This window comes from Cupressus sempervirens, chromosome 4 (genome assembly GCF_028749045.1).
Source record: "Cupressus sempervirens isolate cs-2001-9-10 chromosome 4, ASM2874904v1, whole genome shotgun sequence".
NCBI classification, from domain to species: Eukaryota; Viridiplantae; Streptophyta; class Pinopsida; order Cupressales; family Cupressaceae; genus Cupressus; species Cupressus sempervirens.
This window is the reverse complement of record NC_143121.1, coordinates 197,716,573-197,739,544: the sequence shown is the minus strand read 5'-3', so window position 1 is coordinate 197,739,544 and position 22,972 is coordinate 197,716,573. Positions and strand designations below refer to the sequence as shown.

Below are 22,972 nucleotides of genomic sequence, written 5' to 3'. Positions count from 1 at the left end.
AAAGCTACCACGAATCCTCAATGTGGTTGTAGGAAGCATACGCAACAACAAAATGTCAGGATAGTAGCAAGTGGTGTAGGACCTTCTCCAACCCAAGTGCACTTATGTATGGAGTTTCCACCATGCTTAAAGCCTCTATACTCTCTAACCTATCTGCAAGACATTCAACAATGGACGTGCCTTGTGAATTATTCATTATAGAGCCCCATTATCTCAACAATTAAGAAGTATGCGATATTTTGTGTCAATGAGTCAAATTATGGTATTGCTATAAGGATCTAATTGTGTAGTTTTGTTGGTCACCCATGTTGGCCCATGTTTCATAAGGTTCACACTTACCCATGTCTTCTGAGAATGAATGGTATAAAAGACTCTTAAATTATATTCCCTATATATGACAAACGATTTGGAATTTATATGAAGTGCGAAATTCTAGATTTAACATACATGTATTTTTGTTGAGAAAAATGAAAAACCTAGATTGGTTACTTCTACCAAATATAAAGGTTTTTCTATTGTCCAATAGGGGAAGAGACTTAGTAGCCACTAGGTGATCCAATGATCGTGAGAGTTTAATGATAGATACCCCCAAATTAACACTTTTAAAAAGCCCCAAAACAATGATAACACATGTACTAATAGCCAATAAGACATGTGCCAATAGCCAATCACACATATACTAATAGTTGATCATTTTTTAGCTTTCTTGGTTGCTCATTGGTCCATTTGTGCCAAAAAGTACCTATTTTTGAATGGTGGGAAACTATTAAGGGTGAACATAATGGAGGGGAGTGCTTTAAAATGACACTTTTCGATCACTCCACACTACATGACCACTACAGAGAGATTCATAAATGCTCAAACCCTAGAACCTTAACTTTAGATTCTTGAGTCATATGTGAAGCTACACTGATTTTTTTGACATAATTCAACTTATAGTTTAAGAGATCTAGATGCGCCAAGTTAACATGGACAACTCCTGCATCTCTTCCCTTACAAACAGAATTTTTTTTATAAAAAAAAAAAAATACACTCGAAACTTTTCAATCATAACATGTGAGTTGGAATTTGATATTACTCTCTAACTGTAACTTAAAAGTTGATAGATTTTGGCTTCACAAACGAGACAAAAAATAGAAGACCTTTCTTCCATCATATCAGCAACATAATTTTCTAAATTTAAATTTAGATGCGTTGAACACGTTGAAGTCACGGGAGTCAATAATTTAATTGCGAGTCTGAAGCACATGTATTTTCTCTTGATGGAAGGAAAAACTGGACGTATTGACGTCAGGACGACCGAATGCATTGCGGGTCATTCCTTCTCTCCTCAATTTTCAATTCTACTTTAAGTCGATTGTGAAATCTGGTGTATCCAACTGTGCACAACGAATTTCCCTTCACATATTTCTTGACCAAATTTGTACATTGTAATGTCGAAATAGATTAGAAATTTTTGATTTCTACCAATTTGTCATCTAAAATGTTACCCGGAGTAGAAATCTCTGACTTCTACTAAGTTGTCATATATCAATTGGGTGTATTACCTACAAAATTATAATGCCAGTGAAGGTGAGATTTTTTATTTATTCGAGCTCAAGGGTAATTTTGTGAAAGGAAGGATTATAAATCTTTGCGATTTACAGAAAGTTTGACGAGAACGAAAGGTTGAGAGTACAAAACCTTCCCATGTGCTGCTGATAACTCAGTTTGTCGTCTTCGATGGTTCAGATTCTAACTTTGACACGACAGAAACCTTACGTTAAGAAAAACGCGAAATGTTCTCGTCAAAATTACTGTTGGTTTGTGAGGAAACATGTCCGGATGCAATTATTGTCCTTATGAACTCTCCGACTTCTCGTAAACAAATCTACAGCTTACAGGATTTCAGAATATTCACAGTCGCCCAAGGTAGGCATAGCAGAAAAGGAGGACTGGTTTTTTTTAACGATAATCAGGCGAGATGGGAGTTTGGGAGGACTGGACAATTGACGTCAGAAACAGTTTAATGGAGGCCCCCGCACTCCTTCAGAAGGACGTATTTTATGACGCTCCATCGTGTTTGAAGAATGACCAGACACGGTTATTCTACCATCCTAAACAGATCTCCTTCGGTCCTCCGCACTTCAATCTTTCTGGCCGCACGGAAAATTTGTGTGCCTCCGAGAATTTCAAGTCAGAAGTCGCTCACAGATTTAATGGGCAGTTGAGCGCCGGAGGCGGCATGGAATCACTGGTGGAGCATTTTAAAAGAAAAAGTCTAATGGAGCAACTGCACAAAAACTATGGAATAGAAGTCATCGGCAGATTACCAGAAAAAGGTCGGTCAGATGGGCTTTGCTGGATGTTGGCAAGAGATGGTTGTTTCCTTCTACAAGTCCTCGACGGTTTCGATGATGCAAGAAATAAGGGACAGGAAGGCAGCGGAGAGCTGACCGTGTTGCAGCATATTCTGAAGAGGGACAATCACCACCCTTTGTTGAACGAAATAGTGAAAGATATGTTCAAATTGGAAAATCAGTTACCATTGTGGGTTTTGCAAGAAATCGGGAAGGCACTGGAGAGGGATATTGACGCTTACTGGTTTGAGTCAGCACTGACAAAGTTATCTCCTATCGAGGTGAAGGGTGAAGCTGGCAGCCGGACATACAAGAACAGAATTCATATCCTGCAGTTGCTCGGTGAATTCATGATCGACAATAAACCAGTCCCACCTCTGTCTACAGAGGAAAGCCAAGAATCTGAAGCCGACAATAAATCACTCCCTTCTGGATCTCGAAGCCAAGATGATTACAGAAACCCCAAGAAACTAGCTAAATTTTTAATTACCATACTGAACGGCTTATATGCCGTGATTCTTAATTTTTTTCTGCTTTACCCTGTTTTACTAATATGGTCAATAGTCTGGTTAATGAGAGAATCCTATCAAACCTATTTGCGGGGTAGTGGAGAGGAGGATGATCTTCACATTCCAACTATAGAGGAGCTGCATAGCATAGGCGTGAAATTCACGTCATTGAAGGGCAAAGGAATCAGCCACATACATTTCAGTGCGAGCAAATTAAAACTGTACCTGCCCAAGTTCACTGTAGACGACAGGTCGGAGGTGATTCTGAGAAATCTTCTAGCGATGGAGACGCAATGGGAGGAGGAAGAGAAGATAATAACGAGGTACGTAGAGTTCATGAACAACCTGGTCAAAACAAGTGTCGATGTGGCTCGGTTGAGACGAAGAGGTATCATCGCCAACAAGCTCGGAAGCGACGAAGAGGTGGCTAGCCTCTGGAACTCCGTCACTGTCCCGGCCACGGACATACCACGGTATGATCCGATCGACAAGGTTTCAGGATCTATAAATGCTTACCGAAAAAAATGGTGGAGGGTTCTGTCGGCTCAATTTTGGAGCCTTCACTGTTCTAAGCCATGGTTGCTCGCTTCTCTCCTTGGAGGAATCACCCTTCTCTGGCTAACGGTCATTCAAGTCGTTTGCTTATTTAACCGCTGCTCAAAATCAGGTAAGTAGCTTAAACCATTCAAAACTGCTTGTTAATTTAGGCTTAGATCTAGTCCACAAATATCCGATGCCCCGTATATTATTTTGCCGTCAATTCCTCTTATTCTTGAGCTAATCAATGTCTCAAAGAGCTAGCAAGTTACATGATTGGTTTCTAATTTGTTTTACACTGTTTGATAAAGGCATATATAAAATATTTTTCTTGCTCTTTTTATTCTTCTACTAGTTCCTGCTCTTATGGTCTTCTATAAAATTGAAATAAACTATTCAAGTATTCTATTATATTGTTCATTATACTAATCTGAATGTTTTAGGCAAAATTGTTGCAGAGCATTTCATTCTTTCTTCATCCATCGTTACTTTTTAGAGATATGTGTTATGATTCATAGTATTCTTTTGTTACGTTGTATCCACATCATAAAAGAAAATAATTGCATGAACACTGATTGTGATGCGTCATTTTTTATTGTTAGGATAACTTGTTCACTATGAATTTTATCAAGTCTTCTACTTCATCAAAGCCCTCCACGTTGAGTTTTAATATCCCCTCACCATTTGATACAGTAAATCTCTAAATAAAAATATATGCATGGGTGAAACTTTCCCAAGACCCACCACTAATTCTACAAATAGCAGTTGCTATAGTTGAGGCAAAGTCATTGGAGTAAGATATTATATCTCGTAAAGATAGATGTTATCATGTTCTTTTACATAAAGTTATTAGTTTATACTTGTTTTCACAAATCATATGATTATGTAGTTTGAGATATTAAAATGCATACTCTAAGAAAAAGAAAAATTAAACTAACACCTATCATCAATTAATAACATTCAAATGAATAAAACAGATAATACTAAGATTGTTCATATAAATAAGGCCCACTTTAAAGTTTGTATATGTAGGTGGCATCTAATCCTAATGTATGTTTTCAAGATTTGATCTATGAGTCATAAATACACATTCTAGATTTGTGTAACTAAAATATGTGCTTACAACAAAAAATAATATTAAACACATTCATAATTATGTATAAAAATAAGGTGAAATCAAATAAATTTAACATAATGAAAGTTTATTAATAATTTATGAGGATATAACAATAAAAAATGAAGTGTTCCAATGATCTTGAAATCAACACCACATCCAACTATTTTGAATAAGAAATCTGAACACATCTTGAATTGATTGCATTGAAGTTATATGCTCAAGATACATGTAGTTAAGGTTTGGAACAAAAAGGATTGACCATGTAAACATCAACATGAAATGTCAATATGGTTAGCATGAGAAGTTTGATATGATGACCCAATAGTGAATACAAGTGTCAATAAAAGAAGTAAAGAAGGTACCATGTGACTCAATGATAGGGCACCATATAGGACCCTTTATCTTCCCCATTTTAACTAGAGTTAAACCCATTATCTCTACTTTAATCTTTTACCTCCTCATCAATAGACCATGAGAATCAAGATGCTTCCTTCATGAGTCATATGGTTTTCATATGATAATCAATATACCTTTTATTCAAGAAGTGTTATCTTTAGAGAAATGAAGCCTTCTTCTATTTCAGTGAAACTGAAAAAAAGGATGAAAATATAGATGTAACTAAGCTACCTTCTCCACATTGGGAAATTGAATCGATGCCCATACAAAGATAAGAAGTTGAGGAACGTTCTATGAGTTGAGATTCATCCGAGGAAGAAGATGAACTTGAACCTAAACTTGTACTTGACCTTGTGCTTGTGCCAAGGTATACTAGAACAAGAGAATCACATACAAGGTATGGTTATTCTCATGATGATCAAAGGTGCATATTTTCTTTGAATGATAATATTAATCAACCAATATCTATGGAAGGAGATTTTGGTATGAATGATTTAGAGTTTTACAAAATGCATATGGATGAGGAAATGAAATCTTGTTAGAGGAATGGTGCATGGGATCTTGTACCATTACCTATAAGATAAATCCATTTTGGATGTATATAGGTATTCAAAAGGGGGATAGGTTCTAATGGAAGCATTGAGAACTACAAAAACACGACTAGTTGTAAAAGGTTTCTCCCAGATTAGATGAAATAATTATGTTGATTTTTTTCAGCTATATTGAAAAAAATATCCATTACTTTTTTCTTTTTATTACAACTGCACATGGTCTAGAGATTGAGTAAATGAAGGTGAAAACAACTTATATTGATGTAGATTTGAAAGAAGAAATTTATATGACATAACCAGAGCACTATGTGGTGAAAGGTGAAATTTATTTGGTATGTTTAAGTTGAAGGGATCCTTTTATGGTTTGAAATAAAGTCTTGTGACATGGTACAAGAAGTTTCATCGACATGTGTTGAGTTTTTCATTTTTGTAGTACAAATATGATCATGACTTTTTTGCTTCAAGATTTGATTGTGTATGTTTTGTTGACATCAAGGTTTCATATCACACTTTTTGATCCATCATCAGGATGAAAGAAGTGTTAGAATAAGTATATGGGAAACAAGATAGTGAGAGGGGATCACAAATCAAGATCTTAAACTTTTAGCTTCAAAACCAATAACATAAATTCATGCCTAATTCATCTTATAGATCTACTTTTAAAACTAAAATGCTGAAATGAAATACATCACACCCATAAAGAGTTCAACACATAACACAATGATTTGGTTACTGTTACCATTTTTTTTTCCGCCAAAGATTTGAATTCAAATGTTCACCCACCAATGGCTAGTTCCCAAAGTTAATATTATTTTAATGCCTAAGAAACATCGAAAAATTAAAAAAATCAAACTTATGATATGTTTCGGTGGGCCTGCAAGTTACTCGTTGTTGGATCTCCTTAGGATCTATAACCCTCGCTACGTCACCAAGAAAAGTTGCTCAATAGATATGCATAGCAACTTAGCGAGTGTTTGCCACATAGATCGGCAAAACCAGTTTGAAAGAGGTGGTTTGATTTGTTTCTCCAGTGCTGAGTTTGGATAAGGTCGCCAGTGCTCGTTACCTCGCTATCAAAAAACTTAAGCATTTTGTCGTTAGCAACATAACGAGTCACCGTGAAATGAGTGTTGGTGGGACCTCATTCGATGTGGAAGGGTAACAATGCTCAAGAGGGATTCTGACTGCCAGATCAATGCAGAATCAACAATCCTCGCTGACTTGCTATGGAAAGTTGTAATTTGTTTACTCATAGTGACATGGCAAGTATGGGACCCACCAATCTTCAGAATGACTGGTGCAGTTTCTTCACCCTAGGATTGACCTTAGATCTATGGCTCTCATTAACTCGCTATGGAAAGATGCTCAGGAGATATATATAGCAAGATAGTGATTCACTGCCACGTGTCTTATGGGGCCAGGTTTGTTCCATAAGCCACAGGGTGGACCTCAAACCAATGATGCATCAAGAATGAGTGTATAGATTAATAACACATCAACTATTGGTTGATTTCTTATTGGCTAGGGTGGTGATAGTGCAAAAAGTGGGCTAGTCCCTTTAGTACATCTTTCACTATTGTCAAATCAACATGAATCAATGGTCCTCGTTAACTTGTTATGGGAAGATGCATGTTGTTTAAGTATAGCAAGTTAACGACCTAGCGACACGTGGATTGTGGGTCCTGTTTCCCTTGGTGGGTCGCAAAAGCAAGAACTTACTGGACAAGTTGGAAAAAGGCTAGGTTTCTATTGGTCAACACACTGATAGATTGGGTGTATCTTCTGGCTGTCAGATGGTGGCAGATCAATGGTGCTCGTTAGCTCGCTATAGAAAGCTGCTCGATAGATATACATAGCAAGATAGCGATTTGAGGACACATGTCTTTGTGGGCCTAAGAAGGTAACACTAAGTGTTAAATGGTTAGATGCAGCGGGCAGTTATTGTGATCATCGCGGTTAGGGTTTGCAAGGTTGGCGCAATTAGTGAAGGAAGAATCGATCAACCGCATGGAAACTCTACTGAGTGGAAAAATGAAATGAACTGATTGGCCCATGTGGTTTATCTCGGTGCCAAGATAGATTGACTAAGTTAACTTGTTGATTCACGAACTAGGAATAGAGGAAATCAAGGTTTTTTTTGTGAATCCGATCTTCATGATAAATCTCAACCACCAAGAAATGAATGCTAAATGCGGGAGAACACTCCATCGCCTCCAGTAATCTATCTACCTGGTTAGAGCATAGTTATGGCATTGTTTCTATCTTTTCAAGACATGATTTGAAACAAAAGATCATATATCATTGCCCTAGATCTGTATCCATGATTAGATTTTCCCCATGATTGTTCTTTGGAGGAATTCAATGCAGTGGTTTAGGAGTAACTTTGGTTGGAGGATATCACAGTTATGCCTGAACTATAAAGGCAATTTTTGTGAATTTTGAAAGGGTTAGAACATTCTCTGTTGTTCTCTTCTATTGCTTTGCAACTCCATTGTAAAATTCCCCTTGCCTCTTAACTACATGAATTCTGCCTTATCTCCTTCAGCCATTGGTGTGAAAGTGCAAGAATCCTTGCCTCTCATTGATGCTTTGTGGAAATATGTAATCTACATGACTATATCTCTTTCAACCTATGAATGATATATAAGTGAATCTTCTCTTTCCTTGTGTCATTCATTCAGCTTTTCTGGTCTACATGTGGTTATTAGATTAAAAGCAAGTCTGAATGTGTATATCCTTAGTTTCATTCTAGTTCAATAGTGCATATGTGGGAAAAGATTGGTCTAAACACTCTATTTTGGTGCATCACCTCTTTAGATTAGATTAGGTATATTTTCTTTCATGCTCTCTTTCTCCCTTTTCCTCTCCAAGAGTAGTTAGGTGCATTCTAATAGTAAGAGGAAGTTGACCTTCTGTGGAGACTTAACCTCATAGTTCAAGTCCCATAGCTTGGAGGTTATTTCCATGTTTCACTAGGTTGTCCTCACGCATAGGCTTTGGACAAGGGTACAAATCTAAGTGACAACAGTTACCTAGAAACACTTCAAGATGAAGGTAAAAATGGGGTGGGGATGAAACCCAGAAATCTTCATTTTTGCAGTAATACAATTAAACTATTAGGGTTACAATGTTTAAATCATAAGATATGATCTATCCTATGAGGGGTTTTTCATGTTAAAAGCCTAAGAGACTATTAGGTCACCTTGTTAAAGGATTTTACACTCATAATGAAGTAAGGACTCTATTAGGAGGTTTACATAGATCTGTTAAGATCACTTTCTTAAGAGATTTACCATGTCTCAATTAACAATAATTGATTCAATACCTGACCCTCAATTTTCTTGATAAGATGATCTTGGATCTCCTCTTTGATGTATCTCTATTTTGATCTCCTAATCTAACAACTCTATTCATTCCTTCATTTCTTTGATTGCTCTCTATCTTCTCTTCTTTTGGACTTCATCTTTTCTCATTCACTTGCACATAAGGATACTTGTCCTTTTCTCTACCTCCTTAATATAATTATAGGGTTACAATCTTCCTTAAATAGATGTTCTGTGAAGGTTCTAGATCTTGATTGACAGTTTACACTTCATCATCTTTTTTCATTTCTATCCAATTGTCTAATTTGTTGAATTGCATGCCTTGAGATTATTACCTTCTACAAATGCACGCAATCAACTCCTTAGCTGTGTTTACAAATATTAAATATCATTAAAAATTTGGCAAAAATGGTTTACATATGTGTTTGTGCCATTACAAACTTATATGTTGAAAATGAACTACTTGACACTAGAATGCTCTGACGCTCAGTCATGTATACTTCTTCATGTTGTTACTCAACTTTTATATACCTATTTCCTTAGTAGTTAGTAACTTGTCAACATGTTCATTCTTAACTATATTTCTCAGCTCCAACTATATCTCAGTCCATTCATCTACTTAGTCACTACTGAATACTCGAGAATCATTATCCTGTTCAGTGTAAGTACTATATGTTTGGCCTTTACTAGATAACCTAGTCATAGTGATGACCTTGTAATCTTGCCTAGTAAATGACTAAGTGTTTGGACACTAATAAAAAACATAGGCTTAACGATCAACAATTTCCACCTTTGACATTAGTGGAAAAAACACTTTGTCATGAATAAAATAATCATTTCTGTAAAAAAATGTGTCCTCCCCATGAGACCATAATTTGATCCTATAAGATCTAATATCTACTCTTTGACTTGCACATTTCTTCTCCTTGGCTTATTCTTTTTGTATCCCCTTGTATTCTTTCATATCACATTTTTATTTCATTTACCCCTTGTTTTTTTCATTGATGGAACTTGGGGCTGCTACGGCTAATTGATACTTATAAAAAAATTGTTGATTACTTTCCATAGTATTGGCATTTCCTTTATTCCATCGTTCTTATACTTGTTCCAAAATTTGAAATGGAATCTCTAGCTTGTAAGCTAGACCAATGAATCTTGTAATATGTGAAAATTATGTTTCCTTCTTTAAAATGTCATTAGTAATAGAGACCACCTTTTAAATAATCTCTATATGTGGCACTAACTGAAGTTAAATCAATGTTAACTTGTGCCTAATCTCTATATCTCTAGCCATGGGCTCGGCTAACCTCTTTTGACTGAATGCAAGTGCACTATAAGAGGATGAGCTTGAACTTGTATTCTTGCCCAATGTAATAACATTCACTCTAATGTATGCATGCAATAGCTCTAATGAGCATGTAGTATTTGTTGTAAAGAAATCTATATCACACAATTTAAAATATCATGAATTAATGGCTTTCAAAATTGTTACCAACTTGGTGATTGATGTAGAAAGCTCATCTTGTTTATGTGAAAGTTCTCATGAGACTTTCTATAGCACTTTATGCTCCATCCTTCTTTTAGATCACTATAATAATTTATCGTTGGTGTCTATGTCTTCTGACTAAAATTTTTCAATTAAATTTATTTGTTGATCCAAAATTGTATGTTGAATGTTCAGATCTATGATCCCAAATGCATCTGTAAAAATATATTTGATAGTATATAGTACCTATCTTCTCTTCTTCTCTCTTCTTCGTTGTTCTTGCTTTGCCTTATGCCTCAACAAGGTTTATTCAAGTCATACATAGGTAATGTAATTACCTCAGCAAGGCTCACAGACTCGTCATCATCTTCACCTAAATTAGTCACATCCTAAGATCATGAGGGTGTATCACTGGGTAGTGATAATTGCAACTATTTCCCATTTTCACTTGATCTTGACTTTGGTTGTTGCACTTGTGTAGAAATCACTTGTTGCAATGGTTTCACATTTGTAGGTTCTACAACCTTTACACTCAACAATTGAATAAGAGATTGAGCAGCCTCCTGCTCTTTCTATTTGACTTCATCCTTTACTAATTTAGTGCACGAGTCTTTATCAAAAATTGCCTTCTTTTTCAAAATTGGCATACAAGTTAGTGGTGTATATACAATTAATGCCTTACCAAGTTTCTTGACACTTGTATCCTTTGTACTTGATGTGACATTAACATCACCAATCATCTTATTTTCAAGATTTAGATATTCAACAATTTTTTACAAAATTGGGTTAGTACAGAGTTTTCTTGAATCATTTATTAAGCCTTGAATTTCCTCTTTAGTTAGTATATTTGGATTAGGTGGAGGGGTATCAATATCATCTCCAATTGTGATAGTCTCTTTCTATTCACACCTACTAACCTATTTCTTTTTTGTATTCATCTTGAAATTCTATGGCATCCCGACATTCCCTCACTTCTACAAATGGAGTAAGCAACCCAAATTCTACTTTCCATATTTGAATACTATCTTACATATCTTCATGAGCTTTATTTTTCAAAACTTTATATGATCTATCTCTTGACATAATTTTTTTGACAAAATATTTAAGGGCTATAAAGATGCGAGTCTTCCCTAAATCTAGCATATCTTATGCCAATGTTGTCTCTCTGATTTGTTTCTTAGTTGACAATGCCCATTTCTACTTGGTATCCACTCTTTTGTATAATCCTACTTGAAATCTATTTCCCAATTTCAAGGGTGTGCACCTGAACTTGATCATCATGTCTATAATTGTGCCTTCAAGCTTAACTTTATCATCATTTTTTAAAGAATCATACTATATATCTTTGAATCCCAAAATACTTCCTAATTCTATCATTTTTTCTTATACCTAATCCACAGTCATTGGAAGGAGTCTTTTTACTATTTTAAGTTTGGTAGTTTCATTAGAATCAGCCTTTTCGTCATCTTCCTCCTCCTCTTGTGCAATGATCAATTTTCTCTTTGAATTTTCTTGGACTTCACTCGATTTCATCCTCTTAGATGAACTTCCTGTTAATAGCTTAGTAGGGAGTTGTGCCATCCTTTTTTTGGTGATGATCACCTTGCCCTTTGGCCTTTGAGGTGTCACCATTTCTTGCATGTCCTTAAGTTTAGCTTTTACCTTAGGCTCTATCACAATGACCTTTTACTTTTTGGTGGCCCTTGGCTTCACAATGACAAGTTATTTTCCTCTTCCTTCCTCTACCTCTTTAGGTTATCTTGACCCTTCTCCTTGTTCCTTATTTCCAACCTTGACAACTTTTCTCTTTCTTTACTTCCATTCTTTAGGTGCACCAGATTTAGCAGTCAACTTTACAATTATAGTCTTATATGTTCCTTATAACTCAATACTATCATCTATAGCTTCTGCTAAAAGTGTAGTAACTAATATAATTACCTCATCTACATTTACTTCATAGGCATTACCCTCAGCCATTCTACCCTTGACAAAACTATTTGTGTGTACACAAAATTTGTATCCACAATGAAACATATTTCATCATAATATTTTTCCATAACTAAGTTTGGAATTCTCATTCTCTTATTCATCTTAACTTTGAATTATTCAAAATAATTGTCCATTACTACTTCAAAATTTTCTCCCAGTCTACTTATTAAGTCACTTAGTTGTTCCATAGCTATTCTATTTGTATTCCATGCATCTGTTCCAATGGTAGGAAAGTAGTTATGCACATAGAAAAATATACAAACTAATAGGGATCCAAACTTACAAGAGGTGTTCTTTTCTTTTCTCACTACCTCTAGGTTCTCTATAAGTTGGTGAAGTTGCAACTTAGCAAGATCATAGGAATGATCATTCTTCACAATTTTGTAGCCCAAATTGATTGCTACATAGTGTATGTTGTTTAATCTTCTAGACTGATAGAACTTGTGTGTAATCACATGAACAAAAAATTCAATTAATTTGTCCTTAATTCCATCAATAGATTTTCCATGACCATTCCACTTTTCCTTGGTTAGGTTTTCAATTTCATTCTTTGTTTTTCTCCTTATGCTCTTTAGTTTTTGATTAAGTAAAATAGGTTTTACAAGGATTTTAAAACCCAAAAGTTTACATCATAATAGAAAGAAAATTAAAAATTCTAGCTTACAAGAGACTGCTACTAAAAGCCAAAAAATGACAAAAGGCCTGAGACTAGGAGGCAAAAACCAGAAACCAAAACAAAGAACAAAACCAAAAGTGAAGCAGACTATTGGTTGTCCTTCTCCAGGTCCTACAAAGTTTTTGTAGCTTTGTTGTCCTTCTGACTATCCACTCCTTCCTCTCTTTGGTTGATCCAATGTAGGATACCTAGTTACCCTATGAATGATTTCCTTGTTTATTTTGATTGGCCCAGCTTCTAAACATATTTTCAGATCATGAATGCAACTGAGTGCAACCTTGATCAATTTTACTTTAAAAACTTTTAGAAATACTAGGGTACTGGTAAGCCCTTTCTCGACAATGACCTTGTATTTTTCCTTCAGGATTCCATCAACACATAGCTTGTCATAAGCTACTCGAATCTCAAAATGTCTAATTTATCCAACTTTGCATTGATAATACGATCTTAAATCTTGACTAGTCAAGACTCTAGGTGTAATTGATGATAAAGCTCCAATATCATCAACAATGTTATCTATGTTAAATAAATTTCTAAAGTTTGGTGGAGGGCTTTGATCATCCCTTATGATTTATGCAATGATGTGCTTCATCATTTCACTTCCAGATGCCATTTTGAACTATATTTTGAAAAAAAATTCTTGCACAAATATCTTCATTGAATATTTAACTCGCCATTGAGAATGACACTTACTTTATTCCACAAATTTGGTGATAAATTGTTGTGATTCTTTTTTCTCTAGTTGCTAAAATTGCTTCAATCACCTTGAAATCTTCTCATAAGCCCTTTAATCATGTGGTAAATGCAAATGAATTCCCTAATTCAATAAATACCTTCAATATTTCATTTTAGGTCTACAATTAATGTCTTCATACTTGGTGTATAATAGCTAGCTCCATCTCCACTTTAGATTGGTCAAGGTTACTCACCCGGCCATAACCAATTGATTCATTTATTATGTTATCTTCCTTGATCACTTGATCTATACTAAAAATATTGGTCAATATACATGATAACATTGATGCTTGATACTCTATGATTTTATTTTTCTAATAGTTCTTAATGCATCTTTACTTGTGTAGATATGAACTTTTATCACTTTTATGCTAGGAATTGATGTAAAATATAAAAATGGGTATATAGTTCCTACATACCTTCATTAGTTAGATGTGGTGTGATCACCTGATCCATCATATCGGATGATCATAGTTTTATATGCTCTATTTCTTCAATCTCTCACTATCTCTACCCATGTTTTCTTTCCTTTAGATTTGTCACTTCCATTACTTGGTGCTAGTGCTAGGGTTCTAGTTTTGCAGTTTCTACTATTGTCTCCAATTTTTAGACAACTAAAACATACTATATCTCCATTTAACCATTTCTTGTAATTTCCTCTAAGATGTGTTTTGATGCAATTCTCTAGAATGTGTCCATATTCTCCATAATAGCAACAACTGTACCATGTATTGTAATCCAAATTGTAGGAATTACCTTTCCTTGCTGTATGAGTTTGTTTTTCAAGTAACTAGTTTGATTTTTTCTTGAGTCTATGCTCATGAGCCCTATCAAAAGAATTTTGAAAATTGTAGCAATGACCTTGGAATTTAGATAACTTTCTAGTTGAGTCATTGATCTTTGATCTTCATGTGCTTGAGGTCCTTCCCTTTTGCAACTAAAAAAATTACCAGTTGGTTTAGGTTTCAAATTTTTATTTCCATTTCTACTCTTGGAAATGAAGGTTGTATAACCAATTTTCATAGTTATGACATGTAGGCTTTCCTTTGGATTTTATATTCCTTTGTTCTCCACTTTTGGATGATTCTCCTTCATTAGTAGATGGAGAGTGCTTGTTGCATCCATGTCTACTAAAGGTGTCTTTTGTTCTAGGTGACTTTATCATGTCTTCAAAGTTCTTGATTGTTTCATTTTGTTTGTTCAATCTCTCCATGAGTTCCTTTTCATGCCTTAACTCACCTTTTAATTTCTCATTATGAATCCTTAGACTTGTGATCTATAAATATTTTCTATTTACTTTTTGATTTGAAATTACTAATTGATTTATCATATCAAGTTGATTATTTTTAAGCTTTTGCACTTCAAATGATCTTTCTTTAAGTTTTTTAGCCATCTGTCATTTTTTCTTCTTTAGCTATAATTTTTTCTTCCATTGCTTTCTTCTTTTGTTTAATTTCTTTACAGTGTGTAACTAGTTGAATTTCTTGTTTTGTCTTGAGATCTTTTACTTCTTTTACTAAGGCACTATTCTTCTCTAGCAATTATGTCAATGCTTCATCATTGTTACTAGTCTTTCCACAGTCCAATAGTCCTTCTATGTCAACTTCTTTGTATTGAGTGTCATTTAGCTAAATAGCTATCTCTTTTCTTCTTTTTAGGGTTTTCCTTAACTCCTCTTTTGCTTCTTCTAATTATTGCAACACAATCTAGATTTCAATCATCTAATTCTCAATGAATTTTCCCATCTTATACAACTCCATCTCCATGATCTTATCCTCTCAAGCTATTAGGCTTCCTGACAAGAGATCTAGGCTCTTATGCCAATTTTTGGAATGAGTATATGGGAAACAAGATGCTAAGAGGGGGGTGAATCAGGACCTTAAACTTTTAGCTTCCAACCCAATAACATAAATTCACACCTAGTTCATCTCATAGATCTACCATTAAAATTGAAATGCTAAAATGAAATACATCACATTTGTAAAGAGTTCAACACATAACACAATGATTTGGTTACCCAGAAATACTTCAAGATGAATGTAATGCTAGGGTGGGGATGAAATTCACAAATCCTCACTACGGTTGCAACAATAAAGTTAACCTATTAGGGTTACAATATTTTGATCATAAGCTATGATCTACCCTATGACGAGTCTACCTTGTTAAAATCATAAGAGACTATTAAGCCTTACCTTGTTAAAGGATTTTACACTCACAATGAAGTAAGGTCATTGATGTTACAAAAATGTCATCTTAGTCTTGTCTTTGATGTTACACAAATGTCATATTAGTCGATTGACAGAGTCTATCAAGTTCAATTAGTTAGCTAAGTAATTTCAAAGTCTACTGAGCAATGGAAATAGTTTCTACTGAGCTCACAAGGTTAGCGAAGTAGAGTTAGTGTTTTCTAAGTTCACTTGATCTCCAAAGGATTTTGCAAAGTTCTCACTATTCACTAAGCTTCAGTTGGTTAACATTGAAATCATTTCTGGAGCAGTGTTTACTGAGCTTGGTTAGCTATTGAAGGACTTCATTATTTTGGGAAATAAAGTTCAATTGTATTATGTAATAATTGTAGTTGATAGTGGTAATGCTTATTGGTAATTGTAACTTGTAATTGAGTCGACTTGATAATTTGTAAGGTATTTATTAAAGATCAAGTTGTGAATTCTTAAAAATGAATGAGTGAGCATGCAAGTGTGTTGATTATGAAAGCATGAGTGAATTTTGGAGAAGGATCAGATATCCTTGAGGAGTAGCAAAGTTGTATTTGATTAGAGAGGATCTAGTGAAGTAGAATAGAGATCTATATCAGCAATTCAGGTGCATCTCATTCAAGTCAAGTCATTGTTATTTTCTCATCATTGTAGTAGTGATTTCTAAATCTCCTAATAGAGTTGGTTTAGCAGCCATTTTGTAAATCCTCTAACAAGGTGACAGTTCTATTGAATTTTTCTAAAGTACTCTAGCAAGGCCACTCCTAGTAGGGTGATTAAATCCTCTAACAAGGTCACATCTAATAGTGTGTTTTGTAACCTTTAACCATGTTGGCTCCTAACATAGCTCAATTCAGAAGAGTGAAAATTAGTAGCTAGTTACTCCTAGTGAAAATTAGTAGCTAGTTCCTTTAATCTATTTTTCATGTGAAGAAATTGATCATATTGCAGCTAGGTGCCCAAAAAAGAAAAATAAGGATGAAAAGAACGGACATAAGTGCAATGGAAAAAAAAATTTTGAAAACTTCAAATCATTCAAGGACAAAGGTAAGAAAACATGTTTCATGGCTAAGGATTCTAAGGATTCTGATAATAGTGAAGAAGAAATTGTTTACATTGCTATAAAGGATGAATCTAATAATGATGAGGAAGATAAGATGACACTTATCTCTCATGTGAGCAAAAATGATACATAGATCATATAAAATGGTTGCTATCATCATATGATTGGTGATAAAACTAGGTTTGAACATTTTGAAGACTATGATGGTGGTAGTGTGAGGTTTGGTAATAATGAACCTTTTTGTATAAAGGGAAGAGGAAGAATATCACTAACTAAAGAGCTTGTATGTGATAATGCCTATTAGGTTGATGGAGTGAAACACAATCCATTAAGTGTGGCATAGCTAATCAATATTGGATTTAAGATGGAATTCATGTATAGAAAGGCAAGACTACTGGATGACAAAGGAAAGCTGATTGGATTAGGCATACAAACAGAAGGAAACTTGTTATATCTTGAACTCAGTGGATGTTCATGTTTTATTTCTTAAGTTCAAGAAAGTTGGTTACAACATAGAAGGTTATGTCATGTAAATTTTGATAACCTGGTGAAAATAAGCAAATTCAAGAAAGTTAGAGGCATTCCTAGTATAAAGAAACTTGACGTTGGTCTATGCAAGAATTGTTAGATTGGTAAGATGGGAAAGACTAGTTTTAAAAGTAAAAACTATCAATCTGAAGAAATTTTAAAAATTATGCATACTGATTTGTGTGGACCTATTGGAATTGAAAGTTATACTTGAGAAAAGTTATTCATTCTTTTTGTTGATGATTACTCAAGAATTTTGATTGTTGTGTATCTGAGAGAGAAATCAAAATCATTTAAGAAGTTCAAATGGTATTTGGCTAGAGTAGAAAAGGAAACAGGGAAAAGATTGAAATGTTTAAGATCAGATAGAGGTGGTGACTTCATTTCCCATGAATTCAATAACTTTTGCATTGAAAGAGGAATCAAAAGACAAGTAACTACACCCATAACTCCCAAGCAGAATGGAATAGCTGAAAGGAGGAACAAATCTATCATGGATTGTGCAAGAACTCTAATGATTGAAAAGAACATTGTATCAAATACTAGAAGGAAGCTATCAACACTGTAGTTCATACCTTGAACCTTGTATAGTTGAAGAAAGACTCATTCAAAATCCCCTATGAGTTATGGTATCACTATAAACCAAATGTATGTTACCTAAAAGTATTTGGAAGCAAATGTTATATTTGAAAAGAACCTAGAAAATGAAAATTTGATGTGAACGGTGATGAAGGCATATTTTTGGGATATTCTTGCAAAAGTAAGGCATATAGATGTTTGAATTTTTCTACTCACAAAATCATAGAAAGTGCACATGTGAAAGTTAATGAGTTTGCAAAAAGGATTAAAGAAGAAAGCAAAAAGGAACTAGAAGATTATAGGAGATTTGTTTTCATTGAACCTGATACAATGCCAGATGCATTTGTTAATCAAAAAATTGCTACTTTTGAGTCTTCAGTCACTGAGTTGCAAGAAGTTCAAACCAAGTTGCAGGAACCTAAATCACATTCTGATGCTACTGAGCCAATGTCGACTAAGCTAATGTCTACCGAGCTAGAATAGATAGAACTTGAAATTGAAGTTCAAGAGGATGACAATGCAATTCATTCAAAAGACAAGGAACTTGTATTAGGCAAGTATGTTAAGAGGCATCATGCACCAAATTAGATTATTGGAGATAAATCAGAGGGTACTATGACAAGAAGTAAGTTAAAAGGTACTTGTTTACTTGCTGATTTTGAATCTAGAAATGTTAAAGATGCATTGGAGAATGGAAATTGGATTGAAGTTATGAATGAAGAGATAGAGAAAATAGAGAAGAACAATACATGGACTCTTGTACCCAAGCCTAAAGATAAAAATGTGATTGGAACCAAGTGGGTATTTAGAAATAAGTTGAATGAAGATGGTAAAGTATCAAGGAAAAAATCTAGACTAGTATGTAAAGGATACTCTCAAGAAGAAGGAATAGACTATGGAGAGAATTTTTCTCCTATTGCAAGATTGGAAGCTATCAAGACATTACTTACATATGGTGCACACAAAGGATTTAAGGTATATCAAATGGATGTCAACTTTGCAATTCTCAGTGGAATTCTAGATGAAGAAGTTTACATTGAACAACCTATAGGTTTTATTGATCGAGACAAGAAGGACATGGTTTGCAAATCACACAAAGCATTGTATGGTCTAAAACAAGCCCCTAGGGCATGGTATGAAAGATTGCATAACTATCTTATTCATATTGGTTTTTAGAGAAGTAATGATAATAGTAGCTTGTATATCAAGGAAGGTCTAAATAACAAGATTGTTTTGGCAGAAATATTTGTGGATGATACTTTGTTTAGAGGGAATGACGATCTATGAATTTTTTTTTAGAGCAAATGAAAAAGGAATTTGAGATGTAATTGTTTGGTGAGATTAAATTATTTGTTGGTCTTCAGATTTAGCAAAGCAAGAATGGTATCTACATTACTCAATCTAAATACATCAAGGAGATATTCAAGAAGTTTGTTATGGAAGATTGTAAACCAGTTAGAACTCCCATGTGTACAAAAATAAAGCTTACCAAGGATGATGAATCAAAAGAGGTAGATCAGACCTTATATAGATCAATGATTGGAAAGTTGCAGTATATGGTTCACAAAAGGCCTAATATTGCTCTTGCAGTTGGTATAGTGGCAAAATTTTCAGCAAAACCCAGAGAAAATCACATGATGGCAATCAAGAAGATTTTGAGATACTTGAAAGGTATTGAAGATTATCGATTGTGGTACAAATTAGGAGGTAATCTAGACTTGAAAGTGTTTACTGATGTTGATTGGGCAAGAAACATTGATGATAGAAAAAGTACAAGTGATGGAGCATTCCTTCTTGAAAAGAGGTTGGTATCTTGGACAAGTAAAAAGAAAAATTGTACATCCTAATCTATAGCAGAAGAAGAGTATGTTGTAGTAGTATTGAATTGTTCTAATATTGTCTGGTTCAAACAATTATTGGAAAGCATGAAAGTTGAGATCAAAGAACTAGTTGTTATGTTTTGTGAAAATACAAGTGCAATTAACATATCAAAGAATCCAGTGATGCATTCTAAAACTAAGCACATTGCAATAAAGTATCACTTTGTTAGAGAATTGGCGTAGGACAAGGAAATCAGGTTAGAATATGTCCATACAAAAGAACAAATTGTTGATATATTCACCAAGCCTTTACCTAAAGATGCATTCTTGTATCTAAGAGGTAAGTTAGGGGTCATTCCCCTATCTAAAGCTCACTAAAATAAATTTTTAGTGATGCATCAACAGGAACCAAGTAGAAAATCTATCAGTTGATGAAACATAATCATGGGAACATTACATATGAATTAGTGCTCAAGGTACATTGTTATTTATTTGGTATGTGTTGTCTTTGGCATGTGTTGTCAAAGAGAGAGAGGTTTTCTATCATATCTCTTAAGGAAATTTCTCTCAAAGGGAGAAGTTGTAGTAAGAGGAAAATGTATGAAGTGTCTACTGACAAAAGGATTTCAAATGATTGGATGAGAATTAGAATGAAACTAAGGATATTGTCTTTTGAAATTTCTTTGTGCTATGACATGTTGTGTTACCATCAATGCCAAAGAGGGAGATTGTTGGATGCAATTGTCCAATTGAATGTTACATTTGATGTTACACAAATGTCATGTTAGTAGGTTGATAGAGTCTACCAAGTTCAGTCAGTCAACTAAGTAATTTTAGAGTCTACGGAGCAGTGGAAATAATTTCTACCGAGCTCACAAAATTAGTGAAGGAGAGTCAGTGTTTACTGAGTTCACTCAGTCTCGAAAGGATTTTGCAGAGTTCTCAGTGTTCACCGAGCTTTAGTCAGTTAACATTGAAATCATTTCTAGAGTAGTGTTTACTGAGCTTGGTGGGCTATTGAAGGACTTTATCATTTTGGGAAATAGAGTTTAATTGTTTTATGTAATAATTGTAGCCAATAGTGGTAATGCTTATTGGTAACTGTAACTTGCAATTGAGCTGACCTGATAATTTGTAAGATATATATGAAAGATCAAGTTGTGAATTCTAAAAAATGAATGAGCGAGCATGCAAGTGTGTTGATTATGAAAGTGCAAGAAAATTTTGGAGAAGAATAAGATATCCTTGAGGAGCAGAAAAGTTGTATTTGATCAGAGAGGATCTAGTGAAGCAGAATAATGATTTGTATCAGCAATTTAGTTGAATATCATTCAGCTCAAGTCATTGGTACTTTCTCATCATTGTAGCAGTGATTTCTAAATCTCCTAATAGAGTGAGTTTAGTGGCTATTTTGTAAATCCTCTAACAAGGTGGCACTTCTATTGATTTGTTCTAAAGTCATCTAGCAAGGCCACTCCTAGTAGGTTGATTAAATCCTCTAATAAGGTCACACCTAACAGTGTGTTTTGTAACCTTTAACTGGGTTGGATCCTAACAAAGCTCACTTCAGAAGAGTGAAATTTAATAGCTAGTTACTTGATGGTTTTTCCCATATTGGGTTTCCATGTTAAATTTGTTGTCTCTTGTGTTCATTTTATTTCTTTTATGCATGCATGTTTAAAGATTGGTAATAAGACAACATTTTGTATGGTTACTAAGCGACAACAATAACTAGTTGTATAAGAAATCTAAGGGATTAATGGATTTATTTTTGTGGTAATTGATTCACCCCCCCTCTTAGCTACTCCATCTATATTTCCTACAGTTTACGCTATCTCAATTAACGATAATTGATTCAGTACCGGACCCTCAGTTTTCTATGTAAGCTAATGTTGGGTCTCATGTTTACTATATCTATGTTTCTGATCTCCTAATTTGATAACTCTGTTGAGTCCTTCAATGCTCTGATTTATCTTTGTCTACTCTACCTTTAGACTTCCTATTTTCTCCTTCACATGTGGGTAAAAGCACAAACCTGTGTCACCCTTTTACAAAGGAAAAGGCTAACAAAAGTATAACTATTAACCTTTAATGAAATAAAAATGGTATTATTATTTAGAATTTGAAAATGAAATAAACTAATGAAATGTGTAGAAGTGGATGAAGTTTAGGATTATATTTTTTAATAATTATTTGGAATAAGAATTGATATATTTACCTATTTTTTAAAGATAACTTTTTAGTTGTTGAAAAATGCTAAAAATAGGGGTCTAGTTCCCACCACAAAACTATATGGAAATAAACCTATTTCCCTTTGATCTTAGAATATGTTATAGATAATATATGTATCTAGAACAATCAAAACTAAAACAATTCTTTACACCTATATTTTCTCTTTTATAATTATTCAAATTTCAATTCACCTTAAATCGATAGTTTTCATCTACCACCACATTTTTAAAAATAAATCTGTTGTAACCAAAATAAACGAATTATACATTCTTGAAGAGGACTCTCTCCTCTAGAATGTTATATAATTTTAAATTTATTTTTTTATGATTTAATATTTTTTTCTTTCTCAAAATTGACATCTTCTTGAGAGTTAAAATGCGTACTTGTAGAATTTTTTAAATATAATATACTATATCTAATTAAAATACTATGAACTCTATATAAGAATATTCTTGACTTTGACATATATAAAAAGGTTTTTATATGTTATTAAAAAAATATCGTAAAAAATAGTAAGAGTTATTGAAATGTTAGTTTTCTGAAATAATTTTATTTCTTTAGTAATTGGATACAGACTAGTATAAAACATGCATTTAATAGACATTCTCAATTGGAAAAGTGTGAGACCATATATAACTCAGTTAGAATAAATTTACCAAGATTGAATGTTTGAATTTTTTTGATTTTTAGATAGAAATACATAAATTTAGTCATTCTAATATTTTGGCCTAAAAGGTGACACAAATTTTTACTTTTATTGATGTACACAAGGATACTTGTCCTTTTCTCTACCTCTTTCATACAATTCTAGGGTCTAGATGTTGATCAACGGTTTATACTTCATCATCTTTTTTTGTTTCTATCCCATTTTTTGAT

General features: G+C 33.9%; 1 protein-coding gene across 1 annotated transcript in view; it reads left to right on the top strand.

Moving 5' to 3' along the window:
* The first annotated feature begins 1,803 nt into the window (after positions 1-1,803).
* Positions 1,804-22,972, top strand: part of LOC149560668 (putative UPF0481 protein At3g02645) — a 153,305-nt gene continuing 132,136 nt past the window's right edge. The window contains exon 1 of the mRNA XM_089824765.1: positions 1,804-3,515. Coding sequence (XP_089680891.1) covers positions 1,964-3,515 — 1,552 coding nt within the window. The 5' untranslated portion in view covers positions 1,804-1,963. The remainder of the gene's footprint in view (positions 3,516-22,972) is intronic.